The sequence below is a fragment of the Lissotriton vulgaris genome, chromosome 11 (genome assembly GCF_964263255.1).
Source record: "Lissotriton vulgaris chromosome 11, aLisVul1.2, whole genome shotgun sequence".
In the NCBI taxonomy this organism is placed as follows: domain Eukaryota; kingdom Metazoa; phylum Chordata; class Amphibia; order Caudata; family Salamandridae; genus Lissotriton; species Lissotriton vulgaris.
Window position 1 is genome coordinate 1,094,339,687 of NC_141699.1, and position 25,132 is coordinate 1,094,364,818.

The following is a 25,132-nucleotide window of genomic DNA, read 5'->3' on the forward strand; positions in this document are numbered from 1 at the left end:
AGCAGGGACACACCTGGATGTGGAGGCGGGAGTAACCTCTGAGGGGTGCAGTCTACCGCCCTCAGCAGCAGGTGACACGGACTACCCTGATTGTGGGGTTAGGCGGAGCTACTGGGGTGCAGTCTACAGCCCCCAGCAGGGTGCAGTCCACAGCCCTCAGCAGCAGGGGACACATACTACCCTGATTGTGGGGTTAGAGGGAGCCCCTGGGGTGCAGTCTACAGTCCTCAGCAGCAGGGGACACATACTACCCTGATTGTGGGGTTAGAGGGAGCCTCTGGGGTGCAGTATACAGCCCTCAGCAGCAGGGGACACACCTGGATGTGGAGGCGGGAGTAACCTCTGAGGGGTGCAGTCTACCGCCCTCAGCAGCAGGGGATACATGCTATCCTGATTGTGGGGTTCGAGGGAGCCACTGGGGTGCAGTCTACAGCCCTCAGCAGCAGGGGACACATGCTATCCTGATTGTGGGGTTCGAGGGAGCCTCTGGGTGCAGTCTACAGCCCTCAGCAGCAGGGACACACCTGGATGTGGAGGCGGGAGTAACCTCTGAGGGGTGCAGTCTACCGCCCTCAGCAGCAGGTGACACGGACTACCCTGATTGTGGGGTTAGGCGGAGCTACTGGGGTGCAGTCTACAGCCCCCAGCAGGGTGCAGTCCACAGCCCTCAGCAGCAGGGGACACATACTACCCTGATTGTGGGGTTAGAGGGAGCCCCTGGGGTGCAGTCTACAGTCCTCAGCAGCAGTGGACACATACTACCCTGATTGTGGGGTTAGAGGGAGCCTCTGGGGTGCAGTATACAGCCCTCAGCAGCAGGGGACACACCTGGATGTGGAGGCGGGAGTAACCTCTGAGGGGTGCAGTCTACCGCCCTCAGCAGCAGGGGATACATGCTATCCTGATTGTGGGGTTCGAGGGAGCCACTGGGGTGCAGTCTACAGCCCTCAGCAGCAGGGGACACATGCTATCCTGATTGTGGGGTTCGAGGGAGCCTCTGGGTGCAGTCTACAGCCCTCAGCAGCAGGGACACACCTGGATGTGGAGGCGGGAGTAATCTCTGAGGGGTGCAGTCTACCGCCCTCAGCAGCAGGTGACACGGACTACCCTGATTGTGGGGTTAGGCGGAGCTACTGGGGTGCAGTCTACAGCCCCCAGCAGGGTGCAGTCCACAGCCCTCAGCAGCAGGGGACACATACTACCCTGATTGTGGGGTTAGAGGGAGCCTCCGGGGTGCAGTCTACAGCCCTCAGCAGCAGGGACACATACTACCCTGATTGTGGGGTTAGAGGGAGCCTCTGGGGTGCAGTCTACAGCCCTCAGCGGCAGGGGACACATACTACCCTGATTGTGGGGTTAGAGGGAGCCTCTGGGGTGCAGTCTACCACCCTCAGCAGCAAAGGACACACATATAAGAAGGATGTTGAGGTGAGGAGCGCTTCCTCAGCAGTCAGGGCCACATATCCTGGGCTACTGGACCTCTGCGAGTGCTGTACTGCTGCAGGCAGGGAGAGCCTGAAAGGAATCACTCCACAGGCCCTCAGCAGCAGGGGTCACCTAATGCTGCTAGTTTTGCAATAAGGGACATGATAATACCAAAACATTCAGTTTAAATTAAAAAAAAATACAATAACAAATAAAAGGCTTATCAATTTACCGACCTCGGAAGGATGGAAGGCTGTGTCAATCTGTTGGAATTTACAGATAACCACAGTCAAGTCAAGTCAATTTTTTATTGTTTAAAATTAATAAAAATGATTACAACATACATCTGAAGTGAACAATAAAAGTTAATAAATAATGTACTCAATTGTTCACAAGGTAAAATCAATAGTCCGTACAATGAATACAATATAAAAATTTCATTTTGATTGCACATTTCTTTTTTGGCTATAGTTTTCAAGTGTGCACTTCCTATTCACCGTGTTTTCCTGGGTCCACTTGTTGTAAAAGAGATTGTACTTCCCTCATATATTTAACCCCCCTACAAGCTAACATAGGAGATGATCCATCTAGCCATCGAATAACTGCTTGCCTGCATGTTCGAATGTTCAGGTTATTAAAAATGTTCTTTAAAAGCAGTCTCCTTAGGTCTATAAGAGCTGGGCAAGCACATAGCAGATGAGTTAATGTTTCATTTTGATATCCGCATAGGCGACAATTAAGGTTGGTGTAACTACCTTTCCAGGATGGTAACAAGTCCTTTGAAAACTGTAGGCCCAGCCGATGTTCTATGCATCTTTGTTTTATTTGCATATTAAAATGACTTTCTAAATACGGCTGTGGCTTTATCCCGGAATAAGAGTTTATCACTGTCCACGCGTGTCGTCGTTTTGCGGTGCTTGACTTGTCTTCGAGGTAGGATTTCCATTTGACCGCATTGTTAGTAATTTTATCAAAGTTAGTTCTATCTGGCATCAAATCCCATGTTGATTCGATTCCTATGCAGGTCAAGGATTGAGACAGGAAATCTCCCCAACTGTGAGGCACGTGCTGTTTCTGCTGGATGTCGATTTCTTTCCAACACAGGTTGTCTAGTGAGCCTTCTTCTGACATGCGTACTTTATGACAGAGTTTTACAAACGTACCCATGCTGCGAAACTTCTGGTTCAGCAGGCCAAATTCTAAGCGAACCTGTGCTGGTGATGTAGATTTTGGGAGATAACCACAGATGTTAGCGGTGAGAGTTTAACCTACTGAGCCATCTTCTTGGCCAGAGGGGGCTATGTCTGTATGTGAGGCCAGAGGCCCTCCATAGACCCATTATCATGAGACAGGAATGAACCCAAGACGTTCAATGTGCTTTGGATGAGAATAAACAAGCACGTCCAGCAGCCGCAGGGCTGAAAAACAAACCTTTCACGAAGTTTCTTTTTTCATCCCTAGATCAGAAGACAGCCATGGTTAGTTCTATGTTTACAGGGTATGGATTGAAGGGGTATGCTATGTGGGTATGAAAGAGCATTATTGACATATGTCCTGCCATTTCATATGCTATCATGCACATAAACAATGCAAGGGGGGCTGTGCAAGACATGGGGCACCTTCGTCATACCCGAATATAATGTCACTTTAACTTTAGTTTTTTTCATAGAATTTCCTTTTTTTTCATGTTAATTTAGGATGTGTAAAATATTTTTCAGGCAGCCAACCACAAAGCACATGGCCTACAGCCATGCACAGCAGTGGTTTGGCACCGTCTGCAAGCTTCTAACCTGAACCAGAATTTGTGTGAAGAAGAATGTGGAGGGCTTTGCTTCTGGGAAATAATGAACAAACTCCCACTTGACCTGAATTCCTTCAATACTAAATAGCATATAGCGTGGAAGCGGGGCCTTGACTCATAATTTCGCCAAACATGGATTTAGATTACATATATACTTTATTTTGTTATTCACATTATTAAAAACAATTGAATCAGGATCATGATTTTCATCATACAATTTATTTTACATTATTTTTAATTCCCAACTTATTTACAAATTTTAATTGTACATTTTTTATACAGTAATCAGAATCCCTGCGTAATCTATACAAAAATCGAAACCAATTTTCCAAACAAGAAACGATATCCCCAAAATGACACCTCATTCACATACTCCTCACTCATATCTCTAACACATACTACACACATTCATACCCCCCAGTACAACACCGTATGCACAGACGGTAAATACTGGGGGTGAGAACATCAACCCTCAAATGCTGCGCTGGTAACTGGGGCATCATACTATCAAGTTGATGTACATTTCGATGGACGTGTCACATTGGGCCCGATTCACAGAATAAACTTAAGACAAAATCCTAAATTTACTACCATTTTGGTATTCACAGAAGGCACTTTAGGACTCCTAAATGCCTTCAGTGAATACCAAAAGTCTTAAAGTTAGGATTTTTCACAGTTTAGGAGTCCTAAAGTTAGGACTCATAACTTCTGTGAATACCAAAATGAGTAAGTGCCTTCTGTGAATACCAAAATGAATAAATGGTAGTAAGTTTAGGATTTTGTCTTAAGTTAGTTCTGTGAATCGGGCCCATTGTCTCCATCTTCATCAGGACCCATTGGTTCTCTAATTTTCATATCGTGGACAGCGAGGAATCTTTTGTCTCTGGTGTTAAAGAGACACACTCCAGCCGGAGCGATGTTGTCCCCTGGATCGGTAATTGTTTCGTAGAATATGAACTGGTTAAAACAGGTTCGAATTTCCTGATGTAAGCGTTTTTACCGGATTGGAATTTCCCAACGCAGAAGTTTTCTGTATTGAAGAGGAGGGACCTCCGATTTCACCCCTCTACAACGGAGCCTCTAGTCACTCTGATGGGAAGGCTTACAGCATCGAACGCGTTATTTTTTCCATATATTTCTTTATATTAGGAGAGGTGTGGCACCACGGCCAGGGCGACAGATGCTGGAATCTGGGGATCACGGTGTGATCCCCGGCTCCGGCGGCAGGTTATCCCAGCACCATGTGACTCTGGGCAATAGCTTGCTTAATCTTCCCGACGGCCCCCAGCGCCTAGAGACCCTTACGGGTGATTGTTCGTGCTTTACAAATGTGGATATTAAGACAAACTCATGGACTGATTTTGAAAGTGTCTTAGGACCCGCGATTGAAATTTGAGGGTACGGGCTTTGTGATTTCCTGACCATGTCCGTTCATCCTGCAAAAATTCTGGAATGCGGCTCGTATGTCATGGCGCTCACTACTACTCTGTCTGACGAGCACATGAAATGTTGGAAAAAAGTGGATAAAGTAAGTGGCCAGCAGAGTGGGTGGGACCTTAAAGTAGTTGGAACAGCTGGCAGGCCGCTAGAGCAGCTGAGAAATTAGCTGCTTCTGAGCCGTGGGGGTTGTCAAGATGCAGATTTAAGTCACCAATGACAGTGAAGCTTGCGTACCTCACGACCAGAGAACCAACTATATCGACCAGTGCAGCCCTATATTCCTTCAAAGGACCTGGGGGGGGGGGGGGTGGGGGGGGCGGTATACCAGTATACCAGACATGGTATAGTTGGAGTTAAAGGAGATCCAAAACGTCCATACTCGCAACCCACTACGGTTTCTTTGAAAAGGGTGCAGGTATAGCAGAATTTAAAAACAACAGCAACACCGCCACCTCTGGCCTCTCGATTGGGAGCAACGATACTGTAGCCCGGAGGTAGCGCCAAACCTGGCTCTGTCACCGTATGTACTAACAACCATGTCTCCGTCAAAAAGAGAACATCAGGGAATTCATCATGTAACAAATCATACGCATCCAGGTGGTGCTTAACTAACGACTGAACAATTTAATGTCCTGTCTGTAGCCAGGAAGATGAATAGGGGGGATGAGATGGTCACCCATGAATTAAAACCACAGTTCCCACAACAGAACGGACCCTCAAGTGGGTTGCAGGGAGGAAGGCCACAGTGTCTCCCGGTTAGCCTTATGGCAAGAAGTTTGTCACGAGGATAAGAGAGAATATTATTACTAAAACCGGCAGCATAACTGGCGTCTGGCGACGTCCAGGCACGGACGGACGCAAACGGGCATGCCTTTGGAGCGCCTTCGGCGTGCCAGCGGAGCGTCCGCTGTGCGCCCGCAGTCTGTTCATTAAGACCAATCAAGCGCACACAACAAATGTAATGATATGAGTAATCATAGTAAGGTGTTAAGGATAAGATCACACACGAGTGTTCTTTCTATCTTGTTTTAATGGGTATCTGGATGGTCCTCCTATCAAAGGAGACCCACTGAGAAAGAAACCAGCCGACACGTGTTTCGTCAGATAGGGTGTTAACACAATGACTCTTCAGGGCTGAAAAAGTGTGGAGTTACGTGGTATCGGGGAACCGGTGATAATTCCAACCCGGTCCTAATCGGGTGTTAAAGCCAAGTATAAGCACAAATCTGCACAAAGTATCAAAGGCTGAAGGATTAACAGCTCGTGTTGAGCTATAGGCGTGTAATGCCTACTATCGATGCAACGAGCATGCCGATGAGTAACCCGCGAGGTATTGTGTAAAACCCACATTGTTCTTTTGTGTGTTTAAGTCCTGGGCTTCAATTTCATTTTGGAAAGTTATGATTTTCTTCATATAAATCTTACCCACATTTCATTTATTGCCAGTGGTTTATTTAATTAATTTTATTACATAAGAGAATCAATGTTGTGTCTTTTTACACCATTAATTGAAGTTCTCCCATTTGTGGGGTCAGAATAAGAAGGGTTCTATTCGATTTTCGTGGCAGAACCATTGTTCACGTAACGTAATTATCCCCAGGTTCTGTGCGTAACTGGGTCACCCCATTAATATTGACGACTACCATGGAGAAAACGGCCTCCCCATAGACGCCTGGCTGGTCAGTCCCGACCAATCACAAAACTGCCATTGCAGCGTTATGATTGGCTTAGGGGAGCGGAGGGAGGCTGCATGCTTCCTGTTCTCTGGGAGAGCAGGTTACCGGGAAGGTAAGTTTATTTTATTTTTAAATTGCTGCCCCCGCACGAACCCCCACGCGACCCATCCCCACCACACCCCTCATGCCGGCCGCCACTGAACAAGCACCCTGCCTGGCGGGCTACCAAGGCCTTCTCTAGGGGTGGATAATTAGTCTTGAAAAGGATGGATTTGAACTGGCAAAAAGAGTTTATCTTGCCCAGTTGAGTTGGTGGTTTTAAAGCTGCCCGACTTGGCAGCAGTGGAGGCCTCGAGTCCTATTTTCACTTTGTAACAGCATCGGTGGCACAATTAATTTCAGCCGTCCACAAGTCACATTTAACTTACTGATGTTAAGAGTAGTTAAATGGAACTTTTACATCCAGTGTCATCTGTGTTTATTAAACTGCTTTCAGCTAGGGGCTACTAACACCCTCTGCACTGGACACGTGCCTGTATCCATGTTCACTAGACCCTCTCCAAAAACCAGGGCTTGTGCTTAATTTACTGGAATTTGGGGAGGCAGATAATGGAGAAGCGAGACTGTCCCAGCAAATCCGGGACACCTAGTGTCCCTAGCCACCACTTATCCAGGGTCCCGGTGCCACAGCACCTGATGCACCATTGAACTGACTACATGAATACCTAAGCATACTGTGCCATGTTTGTTATTTTCTAATTAAGGTTCATATAGAAAATGTGAACTAAGAAGGAGCACATAAAAATCCCTGTAAATAGTTAAACAAAAGTAAGTCAAACTGTCCAATATCATAAACGTAAAAAGCATGTTTATAGGAATTACAGAAATTTAAATATGCTTAGGTAAGTGTTTAAGCTTGGATACCTGTACTTGTAGACATGTTGCTCTGCATTCATGTGTGCTCGACTTGTGCATGTTTGTCTGTATGTGACCTCTATCTTTATGTATAAACTACACAAAACCCAGAACTGGTGCATTTGCAACCTTCTTTAGCTTAGAGTGGCTGAAGGAATTTCTATTGTATACTCAAGTGTTTCAAGTCCTACATTTGACAGAGGGTTACTAATGATTAACTAAAGAGTTAAGGATAATTTTTAAAGTTTATCGGGCAACAAGTTATTCTTTGACCACAGAGTTAAAAAACAGGGCCTAAAACCTTTGACGAGTCACCCTCGTTCGGATACTGACCTCAACCCATGCAAACATTACATTTGTGACGTCAGTGTTAAGTATTATGTTATAGTTTTTTCTTCCCATGTGAGGACATTCTTAATATTAAAAATCCTTAAATAGGTGCAAAGTGCTTGACAATTCTGCATATGTTCGACTACATCATTTGATATAAAATCTATCCTTCTCTGGCCAGCTCGGGCTCAGACCGCGCAGTAAGGACATGTCGCTTACCCTGACGTAGTCGTACTCGCAAAGGTAGGACGGCTCCAGGTCGAAATGGATGAAATATATCTTGATCCTGTATCCGGCTGGGACCGTGACGTTCCAAGTCACCTCTGTGTCACTAGGGTAGGATTCTGGGAACCTGGGGGACTGGATGGTCCCAAACATGTCGGTCATCTCAATGGCCCTCACCGCAGAAGACAGCAGGGCGCAGGCGGCGAAGAACAGGTGGAACCTGGGAAGGACAAAGAACATGTACAAGGAGGGTCAGTGAGATACTCACAGGAGGCAAGATGGTTGCCATGGAGGTCAGCCAAGCAGGGATGTTTACCATCATCACTAAAGAGTCCAGGTTTCAGTTTTTACGAATTTTTGTCACATAAGTATGGATGGATAAAATTGCCTCCTTTCTATATTTAAGTTTAAAAGCGAAAAATAAAGACATTATATCTTCTAACAGTCATGAGTTCATGACCAGCTGCTGTTCCCACTGACAGGAATTGTCTAATGAATCTTAAACAGCTGAAGATGTGTAAGTTTTACAATGCTGATGTTTCCAGGAGTGTGTATTGCTCTGTTGTATGTGGCTCTAACATCTTACTCTCAGAGGGCAAGGGGACAATTATCAGTTAAATAAATGTTCCAATATACTTCTTCCAACTTATTTTTTTTCTCTGAGCAGAATATAACTATGGATAAATAACAACCAATTTGTACACTGAATTCACCACCAAAGTTACACTAAATGAGGTTGGCGTGAGTGTCAGTTATGGTTAGAAAGCTCCCCAAATATCTCATTATATTTTGTGTGATGTGTGAGAAGGGGTTTATCAAGGGTGTGCACAGTTGCAGAAATTAATGTCTTTTGCTTTGCGTATTTTTGATGTCTCACTGCAGGGAGATTAAGCTTTATGTTACACACCGCACGCGTTGTCTAAAATATCACACCAGACTTTGGGTCAGCCCCCTGAACATGATTGGGTGCCTTTTCTTGTCTGTCTCTGTTCACTGCTCTTTATTGGGTGACTTTCCTCCTTACTTTGGTGTTTGTTCCTCCCATGAAACATTTATTATTTAACCTTGCATTTGATTGGCTGAGTGGTATCCTTCCACCATGTTATCCTGGAACTCTTTTTTCTTTTTTTCCTTTGTCATTTGGAATTTAGCACTCCATGGGAGCGCAAGTTTTGCTCTGGCCTCTCTTTCATTTTTTTCCCCCCGACACTTGCGCTCTTTCCCAATGTGTTTGTTTTTTAAACTTTTTGATAAACCCATGTTCGCTCTCTTTTCCTTGCTCTTTGACAACCCTTCATCCCCTCAATCGTGCTCTGTTTTCGCCGTACCCCAGCACAGTGCTCTTGTGACTTGGGATTGGGCTCTGGGTCCCTCTTCTTCCTCTTTCCTTCCTCTGCGTCGCTTCACACTCTTTTTCTCCTCTCTCGCACCTTTTCTTTCCTCTCCAACAGCTCTCTCACTGTATCTCTTGCTGGTTTTGGTCAACTTAAAGGTGTAGAAAATAAAATGTTCTGTGCTTTCAGCTGAGAGATGGCCAGCACTGGCACTGGCTTTGCCAATGTTCACACATTTTCAATGGCATTCGGCACTTGCGAAGCCAAAAAAACACACTGAGCATTGGCAAAGCGAGACCGTTTGACTTTGCCAATGCTTGTTCTAACGTTGGTCTGGTTCTGTGCTTTCAGCTGAGAGATAGCTAACCACTGGCATTGGCTTTGCCAATGTTCACACATTTTCAAAAGCATTCGGCATTTGCAAAGCCCAAAAAAACACTGAACATTGGCAAAGCGAGACCGTTTGACTTTGCCAATGCTTGTTTTAACTTTGCTACTGGAATTACAAGAATTGTTAACGTTTAACAAGCATTGCCAAAGACAATCGTTCCTGCTGTAATGTGCTAATGCAGAGAAATACAGGCATCCAGAAATGCTGCTTACATGGCTTTCATGCATAATCATTGTTTATCACATGAAGGCCTGCTCAATTGACTTTGCCAGTGCTTTGAAAAAAATAGCAGAAAAGATTAGTGTTTGAGCAGAATGCATATAATTAGATAAAGAACAAACCAACAGCATGAGTGTGCTTTTCAGGTAGTTCAGCATGCATTTCAACGGAAGCACTACTTGGAATGGTGGAAGGATACACCAAACAGCCAATAGCAGGAGGTGAGAGGATCACACGCCACTGGGAGGAGCTGAAGCCGCTTCATGCATATGTTTGTATGTATTGGCATTTATATAGCGCACTACTTACCCGTAGGGTCCCAAGGCGCTTCGACCGCTGCGAAACCCTTCCTGGCTTCCCTGAGAGATGGTCCCTTAATGGGTATCTCCAGGGTGAGACCAGGCATCCCCGGCGGTCTGGTGGGGCCGTTAGTGAAGATGAGGCAAGCTAATGCCCAGAGTTGCCGAGTGTGATCGCAGATCAGAGTGGGCACCGAGGCGAGAGAATTATCGAGTCCGCTGACCCTGGTCCAGAAACCTGCCGCGCCGGGAATCGAACCCTGGTCCCGGGCCGTCCTCTGCGCTCGGGTCTGCCGCCTCTAACCAGTGAGCCACACTACTTCACTGTGAGCCACACTACTACTCATGTTTAAAGAATTGATAACAAATATGATTTAAAAGGAACTCTCAGCCTTTTTCCTTTTCACGGAGTGTGCTGTATGGGGGCGAAGGTGTCACATTTTTGCTAGGACGGGCTGTAAGGGGGTGGTGGCCGGATTTTCCCAGTTTACTGGGGTGTCTCAGGGTTTTTCACAGCTGCAGGAGTCACACACCTGCTGATAAATGAAGAAAGAGGCGGGCCGCACAGGAAATCCCTCAAAGCGGATTAACTCTTAAGGTGACGGGTGGAGGTGAAAAGTCCTGGGGCTAACGTGTTTGCTGCTGGGAATCACCCAAGCATTGTACATAACAAAGGGGCGGGGCTAGGGGGCTTATGGGGCCCACCTGGGGGCAAGGAAGGGGGGGGGGCAAAGAGGAGCTGGCGTAGGTGTCTGGGTGCTCCCCATCCCGGGCATCATGGAAATGTACATTTAAAAAGATGTATTTGGTTCGTTCATGTAGAAACATGGTTTTTAAATGGTGTTGTATAAAGCGCCAGCATCTTTTTCATAGTGCTGGGAAGTCTTGGGCGCTATGGTCCCCGGTGGTGGCCCAGTGCGGGCCAGGGTTGGCTGCCATGGCTGCAGATGATGTATTGTGGGGAGATATTTGGATGTTCTGAGGACGTTGTTAGGGGTCTATTGTGTCCTTATAAGAATAGATGATGACCCGGGGATTGATTTAGTAGCTTGGATAGCTCCTTCTTGAGGAAGCAGGTCCTCGCGGAGCTAGCCGCTAGGGGCGGCTTTAGGCATGTGCAAGCTGTGCACCTGCACGTGGCCTCCAAACCCAAGGGGCCACCACACCAATATATATCCTTAATACAATAATCCTCTGAGGATGGATACATATTTGCGTGGCGGCCCCTGGCAGGGATTTGGCGGCCCCCGGCTCTGTTCCACTTCCTAACACCCTGACCTCCCCCCTCTTCACTGGCCTCCGCGCTCCACCTGGCCCCCCTCTACCGGGGCCCCCTACCTACGCTCCCTGCCCAGGGCCGCCATGAGCCTAGAGCCGCCCCTGTAGCCGCATTAGATTCCACCCAATAAAAGACATCCACAGACTCCCTCTAGTTCACGCCCCTTCACCCTCTGTGGGATACAAGAGGGCTGCAGCCCAGCTGGTGGTACAGGTGACACTGCACATAGAGGAACACTGGGGCAACCCTGTGACATTCCACCTCTGTACCGAAGCCACTGAAAAGAAAGCTCGCCTCTGGAAGGCCGGAAGGGCTGTGGCAGTGTCAGTCAGCTGCCAGCATCCTGTCCGCTCCTGTTGTACTACTGAGGCAGAGGCGTCCTGGGAACTCAGCGGACACGTGACCGGCTGCTCCAGGCAGCCTTCTAGCCGTCTCTTGTTTGCATTATTGTCTTGGGTGACTCTTCCCCAGCCCTACTGACCCTCCAGATACACCAGCATAACTGGGAAGCTTAGGACCACTCTTTAAAACCACTATACGTCTGCCCAAGGAGGCGCGTGAGGAAAGTGCTGGAACGCCAGTTATCACACGTAGCAAGGTCATTTTCACTGAAGTAGTTAATGGCTGCATGAACACACCAAGGGGTAGATTTACAAGAAAGTGACGCATCTATTAGAGATGTGTCACTTTCCTTGCGCCACCCTAAAAAATGCTTGCGCCACCATGGATGTGCCGTATTTACAATACGGTGCACCATGGCGCAAGGATTGACAGATGCGTCAGAAATTCTGACGCATCTGTTGGTGCAAAAGTCACGCATTGCTGGAGTCGTGTCGCAAGGATGACGCAACTCCAGCAATGCATTTTGTGTCCTATTCCCACTACACTGCGTCCCTCCTTACGCCTGCTTCAAGCAGGCATAAGGTTTTGACGCAGTGGCGTCCTAAAAGTGATGCAGTGAAATCTTGAAGATTTCACTGCATCACTTTTACGAGGCTTTCCTGCGTAGGAACGCCCTCCCTGCATACATTATACCTGACGCAGGTATAATGTGACGTAGGGCTTTACAACGCGACGCATCTCCCTAGATGCGTCACTTTGTAAATAGGGTGCATTGTTTGCGTCGCCGTTGCGTCAAAAAGTGATGCAATGGAGGCGCAAAGGGGCTTGTAAATCTGCCCCCAAGTACGGGCCGACTCAGCCTTTCATCCTTCTGAGTCTGTTTCGCATAATCTTTGATGGGGGAGATGCCGAGGGGCAGTTGTCCTCATCTAGAGAAGCTTTAGCTAGTCATTGAAACTGATTTAATGGGCAGTAACTGTAGTAGGAGTGGGGAGGGGCATTGTGCAGCAACACACACCTATGTGCACTATTTGCACAAAGGCTTTAAGGGTTCATACAGAGCCCTTAGGGGGCTCGTACGAAGGTTAGCAGTGCAAATCTATAGAGGTTCGGATTATAAAGGTCTATACATGATAACAAGGTGGGTCAGTGAAGTGCAAGGTCACTGTTACTAGGTCCTGGAAGTCACGAGTTTGAATCCTGCAACACCAACTCATCCATACGGGGACAATATTAGAACCATATACTGTTTTATCTTTTATCTGTAAGCATTAGGAGTGCTTAGAAATGGGCTCAGTTAAGGCATCAAGTGGTATAAAAAGAATCAGTGACAAAGAAACCCCTCACCCACCACGAGGTGTGCAATGCATGAAGGTGGGCAGACACAAACACTCCCCCCACTCGATGTGATGCAGTGGGAACTTTTTAGCTAATCGAGGGCGGAGTTCGCGGAGTTGCACTACGCGGAACTCTACGAAGTGCAAAAAAACCTCTGCCACACTATGCGTAGCTCCGCCAGCTGCGAAGTATGATAGCAAAATGCAGTTCGCTGTGATTGCACAGTGCCGGATGCTTGTCCGCACTGTGCAATCACCGCAAACAGAACCATGCACAGCGCAAGGGCTCCCTGCTTTCCTTGTCTGCCGCTCAAGTATCTTTTTAGTCTAGTGGCAGCTTTCTCAATGCGAAAGGGCAGTTTCTCAACGCGAGTTGTCGCGAGCATACGCGACCACCCGCAATGAGAAGCCTGACCCCCAAGCGTTGAAAAATCTCGCCGTGATGTTGATTTTCCTCACTCGCACTCGCCAACTTGACGTTGCCGAACGCGAGCGAGGAAAAAACTCTGCTCCTTTTCGGAACTCCATGAGCTCTGCGTGACATGGAGTGCGGAAAACTCAGCGAACAGTGTGGGGTTCACCACCCAGGGTTCGTTTTAGCCATGGTATTAGGAGGTTGTCTTGGCCACTTTGCCAAAACATGCTGGTGGTGAACTCTGTATTTAAAGACTGAGCAGGTTCCACACACAGTGGCATCTGTTTGACGACTGTAGTCCCAGGGTCTCACCATTGGAACCCCTCACACAACAGTTGGTATGTAATGAGCAAGGTGGAAACTATGAAACCAGAAGCCATGCTTTTGATTAAGCTTGCTTCTCCTTGTGACGAATTGTGTGGATTTGGACTATCACTTTTTGAGCATATTTTTCTCCAATTTACATAACTACTAAGTAAGTCATAAGAAAAAAGGCCTGGAACTTACAATCATTTGATATCACACATGGGAGAGAACACACAGTGTCACAGTCCATTAACTAAAATGAGGTGCAGTGAGAAAGTTAACTGGGACTAAGGAAAGAATGAAATTGGGTAAACGTCCTGCCGGAGTTTCTAAAACACAAAGAGACATGGATAGGCACAAGCACACACAGTTTAGAACTGAACATGAATCCTCGGTGTCTGGTACAGAGATTGGTGAATGGGTTGCTCTGCCACAAACATGACGGAAATCCCGCCCGCCGCATCACAAGTGCCATAGGATATAAAGCAGTTGCAATAACGCGGATGGGGTATTGCTCACATTTGTGATGGTGGGTCCCATTCGCTAGACTCTAAATCAGGCCCCAAGATAGACTCAATTCCGATGTGCATCTTCGTAGTTTATACGTTCCACCCGCCCATCGTTAATAGGTGATACTCTTGTAAGAAGAGGATCAGTCTTGCACGAGCTTGCCTACACATATGCTTACATCTCTCTAGGGGTTTGAGCTGATCTACGGTGAGGAACAGGGGTCGAGGTTGAGGAGAAGAACCAGCGACATTTATCGCTCATCTGTTTTATTTATTCTAATACCAACAACAGCCATTTCGAAAGGTACGAACCTTGAAAGAAGCAGACCTGCACTAGGATGTTTGCACTCCCATTTCACCAAACTGTTTGCTCTTGGTCAAATCCTATCCATCCCATGTCTTTGTCCCCTTAATGAATTAAGGGACAACACAGTTATTGGGGGGCTCTGGGTACAGGTAGGCCTGACACCTAGCCCAGGGGAGGGGTACACAAACGGCATTTGATGCTTAGTATTACTTTTTGAAATTTGCATGCTTTCCTGGGTTACCCATTGACCCATTGGCTGCCAGGGGTAAGCGGAGTGACCTGGGTGGTGGGCAGGGACTCAGAACGGGGTCACAAAGCTAGTAGACAAGTTGGTACCTGGAACAGGAAGGCAGGCGAATTCTGGGTACACTTGGCTTTAAATCTTTGAAAAAGTCGGTGCAGAAGTACTACGGTCTGTAAGGCAAGGCCGGCTGCCGCCTGTTCCAAGGCAGGATGGGAAACTCATAAGACCCATCAACCTGCACTGCAGCCCAAGCGAGGACAGGAGACCCATGAGTTACTGGCGAAGCTGCAATGAGGTTCAACGTAAGATGGAAGACCAATGACCTACCCTGAAACCTGCACTGTGGTCCAAGGCTGGATGGAAGACCCATGACCTGCTCCCAAACCTGAACCATGGTCTGAGGCTGGAAAGGATACTCATGACCTGCTCCCAAACCTGCACTGCGGGACAAGGCAGAATGGAAGACACGTGAGCTGCCGTCGAACCTGTCCTGCAGCCTCAGGCGGGATGAGTGACCCCTGAGCTTTTCCAGACCCTACATCATGGCCCAAGGGAGGATGGGAAACTCCTTGATGACCTGGTCATGTCCTGGAGACACCTGGGCTCACCAAGTCACAAACAGTACACCATGGCCAACAAGAGCATACAGGACTTCATTTAGAGATGGGAGGGAACTATTCATTCTAAATATAGAGTAGAAAATGATTTATCATCTGAATTACCTTCACAAAAATCTATGGTGGTGACAATTCGGTCTGGGGATTCTACTCCACATCTAGAGTTTCCTCCAGTAGTTGGAGGACTCCAAGTTGTGTGAAGCTCTAAAGGAGGTCCAAAGTCTTGCGCTGCAGAGAAATGGCGTGAACCCAGAGCACATCACTGTGGGGGGGTCTGATCCCATTAAAGCAGAGGGATCTCCATGTTGCCTCCTGCAGCAGAAACACTGGAAGTGCTGATGGCCAGTTGTGGCAAAGGCCTTGCTTACCTTGCAGGATGTTTGGATTTCCACTAGGTATGACCTCCTTCATTTTATTTTAGTCTATATCTATATCTATACTAATATAATAAAGAGAGAGCCCAAACCTTTGAGGCGGGTAATCTCAGGAACCACAGCACCAATCACAACACCCAAAACAGCGTTGGAAAGGACAGTTGCAGCAGATGGACATAGGCTATACAGCTGGCCACCATATACATTCGAAGGGTAATAGAACCTTAGGGGCAAAGTAGACCCTTTTGGGCGTGGGCGTTCTGCTGGGGGCGTGTGTGTGTGCGTTGTGCTGGGGGCGTGGCCATACAGCAATAGGCGCGGCATTCGCTACGTGTTAGTACTTTCTTGTGGCTGTGTGCGTTGTGCAGGGGGCTTCGCCATACACCAATGGTTGCGGCATTGAAGCGGCATTCAGAATAAATGCTGCGCGGAAATCCGGTAAAATAAGCGTTCGCATTCAAGCGGCATTCAGAAAAAATGGTGCGCGGGAATCAGGTAAAACAACCGTTTACAGGGCTCTGTTGTGGGCATGTGGGGGCGTGGCCATACAGCAATTGGAGCGGCATTGAACGGGCATTCGGCAAAAATGGAACGCAGAAATCCTGCAAAACAAGCGTTCACAGGACTCCGTTGTGGGCGTGTGTATACCCGGACAACGTCAGGACGGGCTGCTAGTAATTAATATAGTGCTTCTCCTACATTGGAGGGTGTCAGTGCGCTCAACATAAAGCAATAATTTATGGGAAGAAGGTCTAAGGGAGGAGAAGAAAAAGTAGGCTGGGACCAGCAGCTGGGAGATGGCCTGTGGAGGAACAAACCGCAGTGTGGGAACAAAAGAGTCCAAATTCTCCTAAATTTGAAGTTCATTTCTTACTTTTTAGGAGACCTGAAAGTATTCATGGTGTATTTCTGGTACAAGAGTTGCAGCTTTCTAGGAATAACTCATATAGCTTATATTAAAAAATTGGACCAAGAAATAGTTTCTAACCCTATTAGAAGTTGTTTTTTTTTTTTACAAAAATATTGTTAGTGTGGCTGGGGTCTCTTCCCAAGAATCAGACAGCTTCTTTAATTGGGAGCTATGTTTAAAACGTTTGTGAATTAAGGAGCGCGCCTTCATTTGCCCACAGAGATGTGTCTGTTTTTCCGTGATACAGATCTCCTGTGGACGAAGTTTGCTGTTGCTAAATCATGGAGTTAAAGTCCGAGCAGACATTCCGAGCAGCCCACGAGCCTCCCTCAGGCCAGGGGCAAAGGTTCGTCTTCTAATTTTACAAACATTGAGCAAGAATTGCACCATTTTTTCAGGTTTTATAAATGATTCTAGGACAGGATGTCAAAGTCAGTGACCCCTGAGCATCAAACGAGAACTTAGATTGGGGACGTTTGTAGGGGCACTGGGGAGACCAGGGAAATATAATTAAACGAAATATATAAAGTGATACTTGCAAAAAACACAGGGAAAGTTTGGCACGTGCAAAAATCTGTGTTTACGTAAAGCATTCCCAGCTGACGTGACTGGAATATTTTTCCCTTGAGAAAAAAACAACCAAATTTGATAGTTGGAAAAATAGCTCAGTGCATTGAGCGCCTCCTGCGATTATCAGTTTGCAATACACAGGTCAAAGGTTTGAATTTCAGTTGCTGTCCTTCTGCAGAGGATAAAATGAGTGTCATTGACTCGGTTGGCAATAACAACATCAGCCCCAAGTGAAAAAAATAATATATCAGTGTCAGCCAATGTCATGTCATGGTGGAAACTGCAAGAAGTAAGAGGGGTTGTGTGTGAAAATGTCATCTTAATCTTTAACCCTTTATATGAAAGGGGAAAATGTTATTTCACTGCACAGTCATAGCCTACTTTGGTCTCTGTTTGGGGGTAACGCCCGTATGGTGAGCACTGGAAGTGTTCTCTGCCCCAGTGTTGGGGAGACTGGTGTCTTAGGGGGTTGAAGAGCGGCACCAGCTGTATTTTACCTAGGAGTGGGCGGAATTTGCGTAGTCGCACTACGCAAAACTCTGCGAAATGGTAAAAAATCTCTGCGAGCACGCAAACGTTCCGTGAACACGCAGAATTGCTTGTTCCGCCCGTTCGCAATGCTTTTTTCCTGTCGCGAATGCTGTTTACGTGCTCAGGGAGAAATATCTTGCAAACACGCATTTTGAAAGCCGGAACAAGCATAAAAGTCTGCAAAGCCGCAGATCACTGAATTTTTTGGCAATTCCGCGTTCTCTGCGGAACGCAAAATTACCCATATTCCGCGAGCGGAAGAGAATTTACAGCCCAAAAGCGGTAAATGGTAACTTGCTTGAAACTTTAAAGGCATGTTGCTAGAAATTGCGTTACTGGTGGATTGTGGTGTGAGCCCCGGTCAAGCAGCAACCACAATCCTAGTCATGGTAAGGCACAAGCACACCCCAAAATAACCTGTGCTCAGTCCTCTGCTAGCTTGGCATAGAGCAGTCAGGCTTAACTTACAGGCACTGTGTAAAGTAGTTGTGCAACACTTCAAATGGTAAAACAGTGAAAACACCACACCAAAAGGATCCCACACCAGGTGTGAAAAATATCGCAGAATGTATTAAATAAAACAAGACCAAAATGACAAAATTCCAATTAGTAGATCTGAAGATATTGTATTTTATATAATGATAAATGGCGCCAAAAACACAAAGCGCTGCTGGCGATATCTGATTGCACCAGACAGGGACAAGGTCACAAGTTCAGTCTGACTGTGATGGAGCATGTGCTGGCTACAGGTAACCAGTTAGGCCCGCTGAAGAGAGTATCTTAAATCCTGGTTGTGGAGCGTTGCGTGGATCTGGATCGTAGATGGGCCACGAAGACAGAGTGATACGTTGGTCCCGGGATGCAGCGAGGCTGGGCTTCAGATGGGTAGTCCGGTGTCAGGGATGTGGCACGGAGCTGTGGTGCGGAGTCCGTAATCGAGACTGCTATCGACAAGAGATGCGAGAACCTGGGTTTTGGATGCACCGTGCCACTGGGGCGATGCATTGGATCTGAGATGCTGCGGTGGGCGATGTGGTCTTTTCCAACCACCCAATCCACACAGCAGTCGCAAATTATTGGTTTCGCTAAGGTATGTGCCACTGCCATTCAGTCGAGGAGTTGCGTTGGTTCTTTTTGGTGATGCACCTCTCAGCGGAGAAGATGCATCAGTTCTGCTGGCAAACCCCTTAGGCCCAACTCAAAGAATCCAGGACTGGGGGGGGCAACACTTGGCAGGCCAGACTCACAGATGGCAGAGTCCAGGTGCAAGCGCAAGGTCATTGGAAGTCTGTTATGTCCCTGAGGCTTCACATCAGGTGGCCAGCCAACTAGCCCTTGGAGTCACTCTGGGTTCAGCAGGTCAGCACAGCAAACCAGGAGTCCAGCAGAGTGCAGACCAGCAGAAGTCCTTCAGCAGCACAGCAGTCCTTCTTCCTGGCAGAGTATCCACACGTCGTGAAGTCTACTGAAGTGTTGGCGTCTGAGGCCCTTCTTTTATAAACAGTTGTGCCTTTAAACTGGGGAGAGGCTTTTAGAGACAGGCCCTTGAAGGGCACAGATGCCCAGCCTTCCCTTCCCCAAATAGTGTAATAACAAATATTGACAATACACAGATGAGTGCAGCCGCAACTGACGTCCATAAGTTTGAGCAGCCTATACGCTCCTGGTACTGATTTTGCGACCTCTGAGGACAAGGGTTGCAAAGGAAGTGCCAGTGGTCACAAGGGGCAAGCCAGGGGTTGCAACTGCGACCCTTGGCAACCCTTAAATGACGTCCATGGTTAGGTGAACCCCTCAAATCAGGATCCAGTAGGAAGTACATGTGTAAAACACAACGACCGCTGGATTAAGGAGAGTTATTGTGGTTTCAACGGAACAACAACTGGAACCCTGAGAAGGGTCAACATCACGTCAAGGAGTCTCAGGTAACGGTGTCCAAGGGAGCTGGAGAAGCCATAAGTGCGACAAAGTGCATTCTTTTACTCACAAGGCCTCCCAAGGAGATTGCAGCCGTGCTCTTTGCTCTGGGCCCGAGTTTTTGAGGGCTCCGTGCTCTTATTACAAGCAGAAAGCTTGACTCGCTCCTTAGTGTTTCACCAGCTAGTTGGCAACAAATACTGTTACTTCTGCTTCTCAGCAGACATATTTCCTTAATTATGAGCTGCTCCTTGAATCGGAAGCCCTGCACATTTTTTGCCCTCTGCCCCATAAAAGCATCTGACCAGGGCCAGCTTTAGCACTGGTGGCACCCGGTGCCACAATATCTTTTGGTGCCCCCCTCTCCATGACCGTCTCCTCTGAGTCTCTCACTATCACCCTCCAGCAGAGCCCCTCATCTCTCCATAGCTCCTCTCTCACATACATTTCATTTGTTTCAAAGCACTGGTAAAGGCTGGGGTTACTAATGCACTCAGCTCTCCACATAAAATTCAGGCAGGCATATTAACCCGCTGAGCTACTTTATGGGGAGTCAAAGCTGCCACTAGACAAAACTCTGATCTCTCTCTCTGTAGTAGGAGCATTAATCACAAGAGTTATCTTGACATTTTTATTGCTGCCTGAAAGCTGGATGCACAAGGAACTCTGCTGCAGGTGCTTTTTATTCATAAGTTATTGCTAAACACAGCGCCCCCCTCCCCCCCCTGAAGTCAGTGGCCCTTCTTCAGGTCAGCGCCCAGTGCGGATGCACCAGCTGCACCACCCTAAAGCTGGCCTTGCGTCTGCCATGCTGTTTGCACAGAAAATCACAGCAACAGTAAAAAGCAACAACACCAACTCGTGACACACAAAAGGGATCCTGGCATCTGTCAGTTACGGCACGGTCTTGAAGACACCAGGACCCCGGTCCTCTCAGATTGATGATCCAACAAGATCTACTGAGGAGCTCATAACAAGGGCACCTGTAAACTCCAAGGATAGAACACCATGCAGTAAGGCTCCGCGTCGACCGACGATGGGAAGCACATCACCCCAGCTCCGGAGATACTCCACTGGCTCCCAGCGGCCCAGAGGATCACTTTAGGGGTACTATGGACCATCTACAAATCAAAAAAAGGTGTGGGGGCTGAGCTACCCCCAAAGCTGACTCTGCACTACAAGCCCACCCGCAACCTCCGACTAAGCAAAGCACAACTGATGCTGAAACCAGATTCACCTAAAAGTTTCCCAGAGGACGAACAATCAGAACTCTTGGTTCACATCTATGGAAGTCACCAAGGCTGCCCATGAGAAGAATGTATGATGTCACAACGCATACATTTACAATGCATGCTTTACAACGCAGTTTTTACATCGCAACATCCTTTACAACGTATCCTTTCACATAGCATGCCATTACATTGCATTTTCAAAAACAACCTTTACAACACATTCCATTACATCGCATTATACCTTTACAACACATACCATTACAACGCATACCATTACAACACATACCATTACATTGCATTTAACAAGAAGAAGTGTTGGATAGTTTAGGGGTAATAATTACTATTCCCACTCCAGAGAGTGCAACAGTAGGGAAAGCGTTGGATAGCGTAGGGGTAAGAATTACTATTCCCACTCCAGTGAGTGCAGCAGTAGGGAAAGCGTTGGATAGCGTAGGGGTAACAATTATGATTTCCACTCCAGAGAGTGCAACGGTAGGGAAAGCGTTGGATAGCGTAGAGGTAAAAATTACTATTCCCACTCCACAGAGTGCAACAGTAGGGAAAGCGTTGGATAGCGTAGAGGTAAAAATTACTATTCCCACTCCACAGAGTGCAACAGTAGGGAAAGCATTGGATAGCCGTCGAAGGGCAGTATATCCCTGGGGGCCACAGACAATGGACACAACCCGGAAGAACCCTCGGACCCGACCACCCTTCACCAACTGCCGCCCGGGATGAAAGGTTCTCACTTGCAAATATTTGACTGGTTAAGAGGTAGCAGTGCAGAGTGGCTCTGTGCTACAAGGCAGCACCAAACATATCTATGAATGAAATTAAAATATGTAAATAAAGCAAAGAGGGCCACCAGTGTGCAGGGTACAGCTCTGGCACGTTGGGACCATCCTTGGAATGATGCTGAGACACCCATGGGTAGTTGCGCGCTTTATAAATTGCATAAATAAATAAATAAATAAATGCTGGCCCCACCCTCTGTAGTGGTGCATCCTTCCACGTAACGGTGGGAATTCAAGGCATGTTGAGGCTACCGTAGACATGGCGATGCCCACTCCTGCCACAATGCTGGGCAAGGCATAATGGCAGTACTTCCTTGCACACAGTGGGCATCCTTGGCATAATAGGGCCTCTCCTGACATAATGCCAGTTCTCCTCCCCATACCATTGGCACCCTTGGCATTATCCCATGGCTTGATAGTGACCATTCGAGTGAAATTGCGGGCGCTCCTGGCATAATCATGGCATCCTCTGGACACAATTCTCATCGTCCTTTCCATATTATGGACTTTCTTTGTTTAAAGTTTTTCTTTCAAGGCTTGCTGGGCTGGTGTTTTAGTTCACCGGGCTGGCAGGGCCTCAGTTTTTATTTCCTAAGCTTGTGACTCTGATGCCATGCCACACTGCAGGTTTAGAGGGTAAAACCCAAGTGATGGGCTGGCGAGGCACAGAAAGAGGCGAGTTGGACAGAGACAGCACAGCGAGGCCTGTGCTTTCATGCATCAGTGCATTAACCCAAGACCGATTGGATTTGCCATTGCTTGTTTAATTTATATTTAGACTCTAGGCTGAGATTTTCTCGTGGTGCAAGAGTCCACCAGGGCAGACAGGAGCTTCATGATGCAGAAGTGAATGTTTCAAAGGGTGGGGTGATGTTTCACGGGTGTGGGGGGCGGTGAAAGTGAAGGGGTGATCAGCCTGTCATGTGGACCTGTTCCCAGGAGAACGCCTCACACCCTCTGTGTGAGACATGAGGTGTCTGGGAATGCCAGTGAATGAATATCCCTTCGCCACAGCCCCCACCTCTCAAGAGCCTGCCTTTGTGAATGAGCGTCTGACATCCGGGCATTCACTCCCTCCTAAAGAGACCCGTCCGCCCCTCCCCCAGAAACAACACCTTTTCAGATATAAGTGGCCCCCGCCTTGTCTGCCTCACAGAGGAATCTTTCACAACACACTTCAGCCAGACACAGCCAGACTCAGCAGGGCCCGCGCCTTCATTCACTTTTCTGCCGGGCAAACAGCTCAGCCTTTCATCCCATGTAAGTCGATAAAATGAGTGCTATTGAGTTGGTCTATTCACAGAACATCAGAACTGCGGATCAGCAACTCTCATGGCTTTATTTTAAAGTTTTAAACTGGGAAGTCGCAGGGCTGGACACCTGTTCTTTTTAATGTGTATGCCCAGCCAGGAGGTGGTACAGAGGTATGTCTGGGCAGTGTTTGGGCCTTGGGCTGTGAGCGATCTTAAACTGTAAATTAAAGGTTGGGAAATTCTCGGTTGGAAAATGCAAAGAAGCCAAAAAGTTCGAAACAAATAATTCGAAAATAAGGGCAGTCTTTAAGAGACTTAATAAGTTTGAAATGCAAAAGATATCTATCTTTCAAAATAATCCACCAATTACTTAAAATAAAGCATTCTACCATTTACCCCAATCCTTCCTCAAACCCTAAAACTGTCTCTAACTCCCTCCCAAACCTTAATCTTACACAAGATGTAAAGTGAACTCTGCCTTTTTGCAAACCTTTTGCACTCACTTCTCAGAGAAGAGGAGGGTGCAATACGAATAAAGAGAATATATAAGCGGCCTATTAACATAGCGCCCACCACAAAGTAAACTGTCGTGGCACTTTAATGTATTTCTATGGTGCCCAAAATCCTTCATTCACAGTGGGCCAACTCGAATCCTACAAGCAACATCAGAATAAACAGATAATGAAAGTAAAATTGCCTAAAAACATTAATTGAAGCCGCTGGACAACCCTTCTATTTTTTACCACCTCAAGTAATATTTCGTACTATTATCTAACTCGGTGGTAGTCGGTGTCGACCTAGGAAGAATGAAAGGCTGAGTCGCCGCATTGAAATCGTGGAACCCGTAAGCACGAAGACAACACTTATCTCTGCTGCAGGCGCCTTAACCAAACGAGCCATTTCACACATTGGAACCGCTTTTGTTGTCAATCACATTGGTGCATCATGAAACTTGCTGGTATCGGGCTGAGCCACCACAGACCTACTTGGCACGTTTTGCTGATGCGAGAGGATAGTCCCTGCCAGTGTGACCTGCTCATCACGTGAGCGTGCACTGCAGAGTTGAAATGCTGTGCGTGCTCTCATGATGACCCTTTCTTTGGGAACTTTGAGAAATCTCGACATGCTGCAGTGAGTACCGGGACTCTCCGTGGGCACGGAGAGATTCCGGTTGTCAGTACCGGTGAGCACCGGCCCATTTAAAGCACTGCTCTAAATGCACAACATTGCATACAACCGCGGTGCTCACCTCATCTCGCCCGCCTCCTCCGTCCTCCCGGGGCTCCCAGCTCCGTCCAGAGGGCTGTATGACTGTCTGTCCTTCTGTCCGGGGCTGGCTCTTCCCAGGCAGGGTACGCCCCTCCGGCTCAGAGGAGGCTGACAGGACAAGGAGGCGCTGCCCCCCTACACCACCCGCTTCCATCATCCCCCTCCCAGCTCCGCCCCCCCCCCCCCCCCACTCCCGGTCCAGTCTGCCCCGGCGGAGCTGGTCGATGCCTGGCACGCGCCTCGGACACACCACGGGATTCCGGCCAGAGGAACCCTTCTCGCCTTTAGAAATCGGCAGAAAATGTTTCCGAGTCCCTGTTTCTAAAATCTTTCATGGTGACTAAGGGGATTTTTTGTTTCTGAACTTTATACATTTAAGTTCTCAAGTGGCATTGGGGTCGTTTTTTTCTTATCCAAAACACGGGAGTTGGGACACTCGCTGGGTCAGTGAGTAGTGTGAGCACGTGCACACTAGTGAGAAGTGAGCACGTGCACACTAGTGAGAAGTGAGCCGTGTGAGCACGTGCACACTAGTGAGAAGTGAGCCGTGTGAGCACGTGCACACTAGTGAGAAGTGAGCATTATGAGCAGCGCACACTAGTGAGAAGTGAGCCGTGTGAGCACGTGCACACTAGTGAGAAGTGAGCCGTGTGAGCACGTGCACACTAGTGAGAAGTGAGCACGTGCACACTAGTGAGAAGTGAGCCGTGTGAGCACGTGCACACTAGTGAGAAGTGAGCCGTGTGAGCACGTGCACACTAGTGAGAAGTGAGCAGTGTGAGCAGCGCACACTAGTGAGAAGTGAGCAGTGTGAGCACGTGCACACTAGTGAGAAGTGAGCATTGTGAGCAGCGCACACTAGTGAGAAGTG

At 47.6% G+C, this 25,132-nt stretch overlaps 1 protein-coding gene across 2 annotated transcripts in view; it reads right to left on the reverse strand.

Moving 5' to 3' along the window:
* Nucleotides 1-24,347, reverse strand: part of MASP1 (MBL associated serine protease 1) — a 219,026-nt gene extending 194,679 nt beyond the window's left edge. The window contains exons 1-2 of one of the 2 annotated variants that reach the window (XM_086944618.1): nucleotides 24,242-24,347; nucleotides 7,807-8,032 (exon numbers count right to left, since the gene is read on the reverse strand). In XM_086944618.1, the coding sequence (XP_086800744.1) occupies nucleotides 7,807-8,032; nucleotides 24,242-24,246 (231 nt within the window). In that variant the 5' untranslated portion in view covers nucleotides 24,247-24,347. The remainder of the gene's footprint in view (nucleotides 1-7,806; nucleotides 8,033-24,241) is intronic. The other variant, XM_086944619.1, reaches the window with a different exon arrangement.
* Between the last annotated feature and the right edge of the window lie 785 nt (nucleotides 24,348-25,132).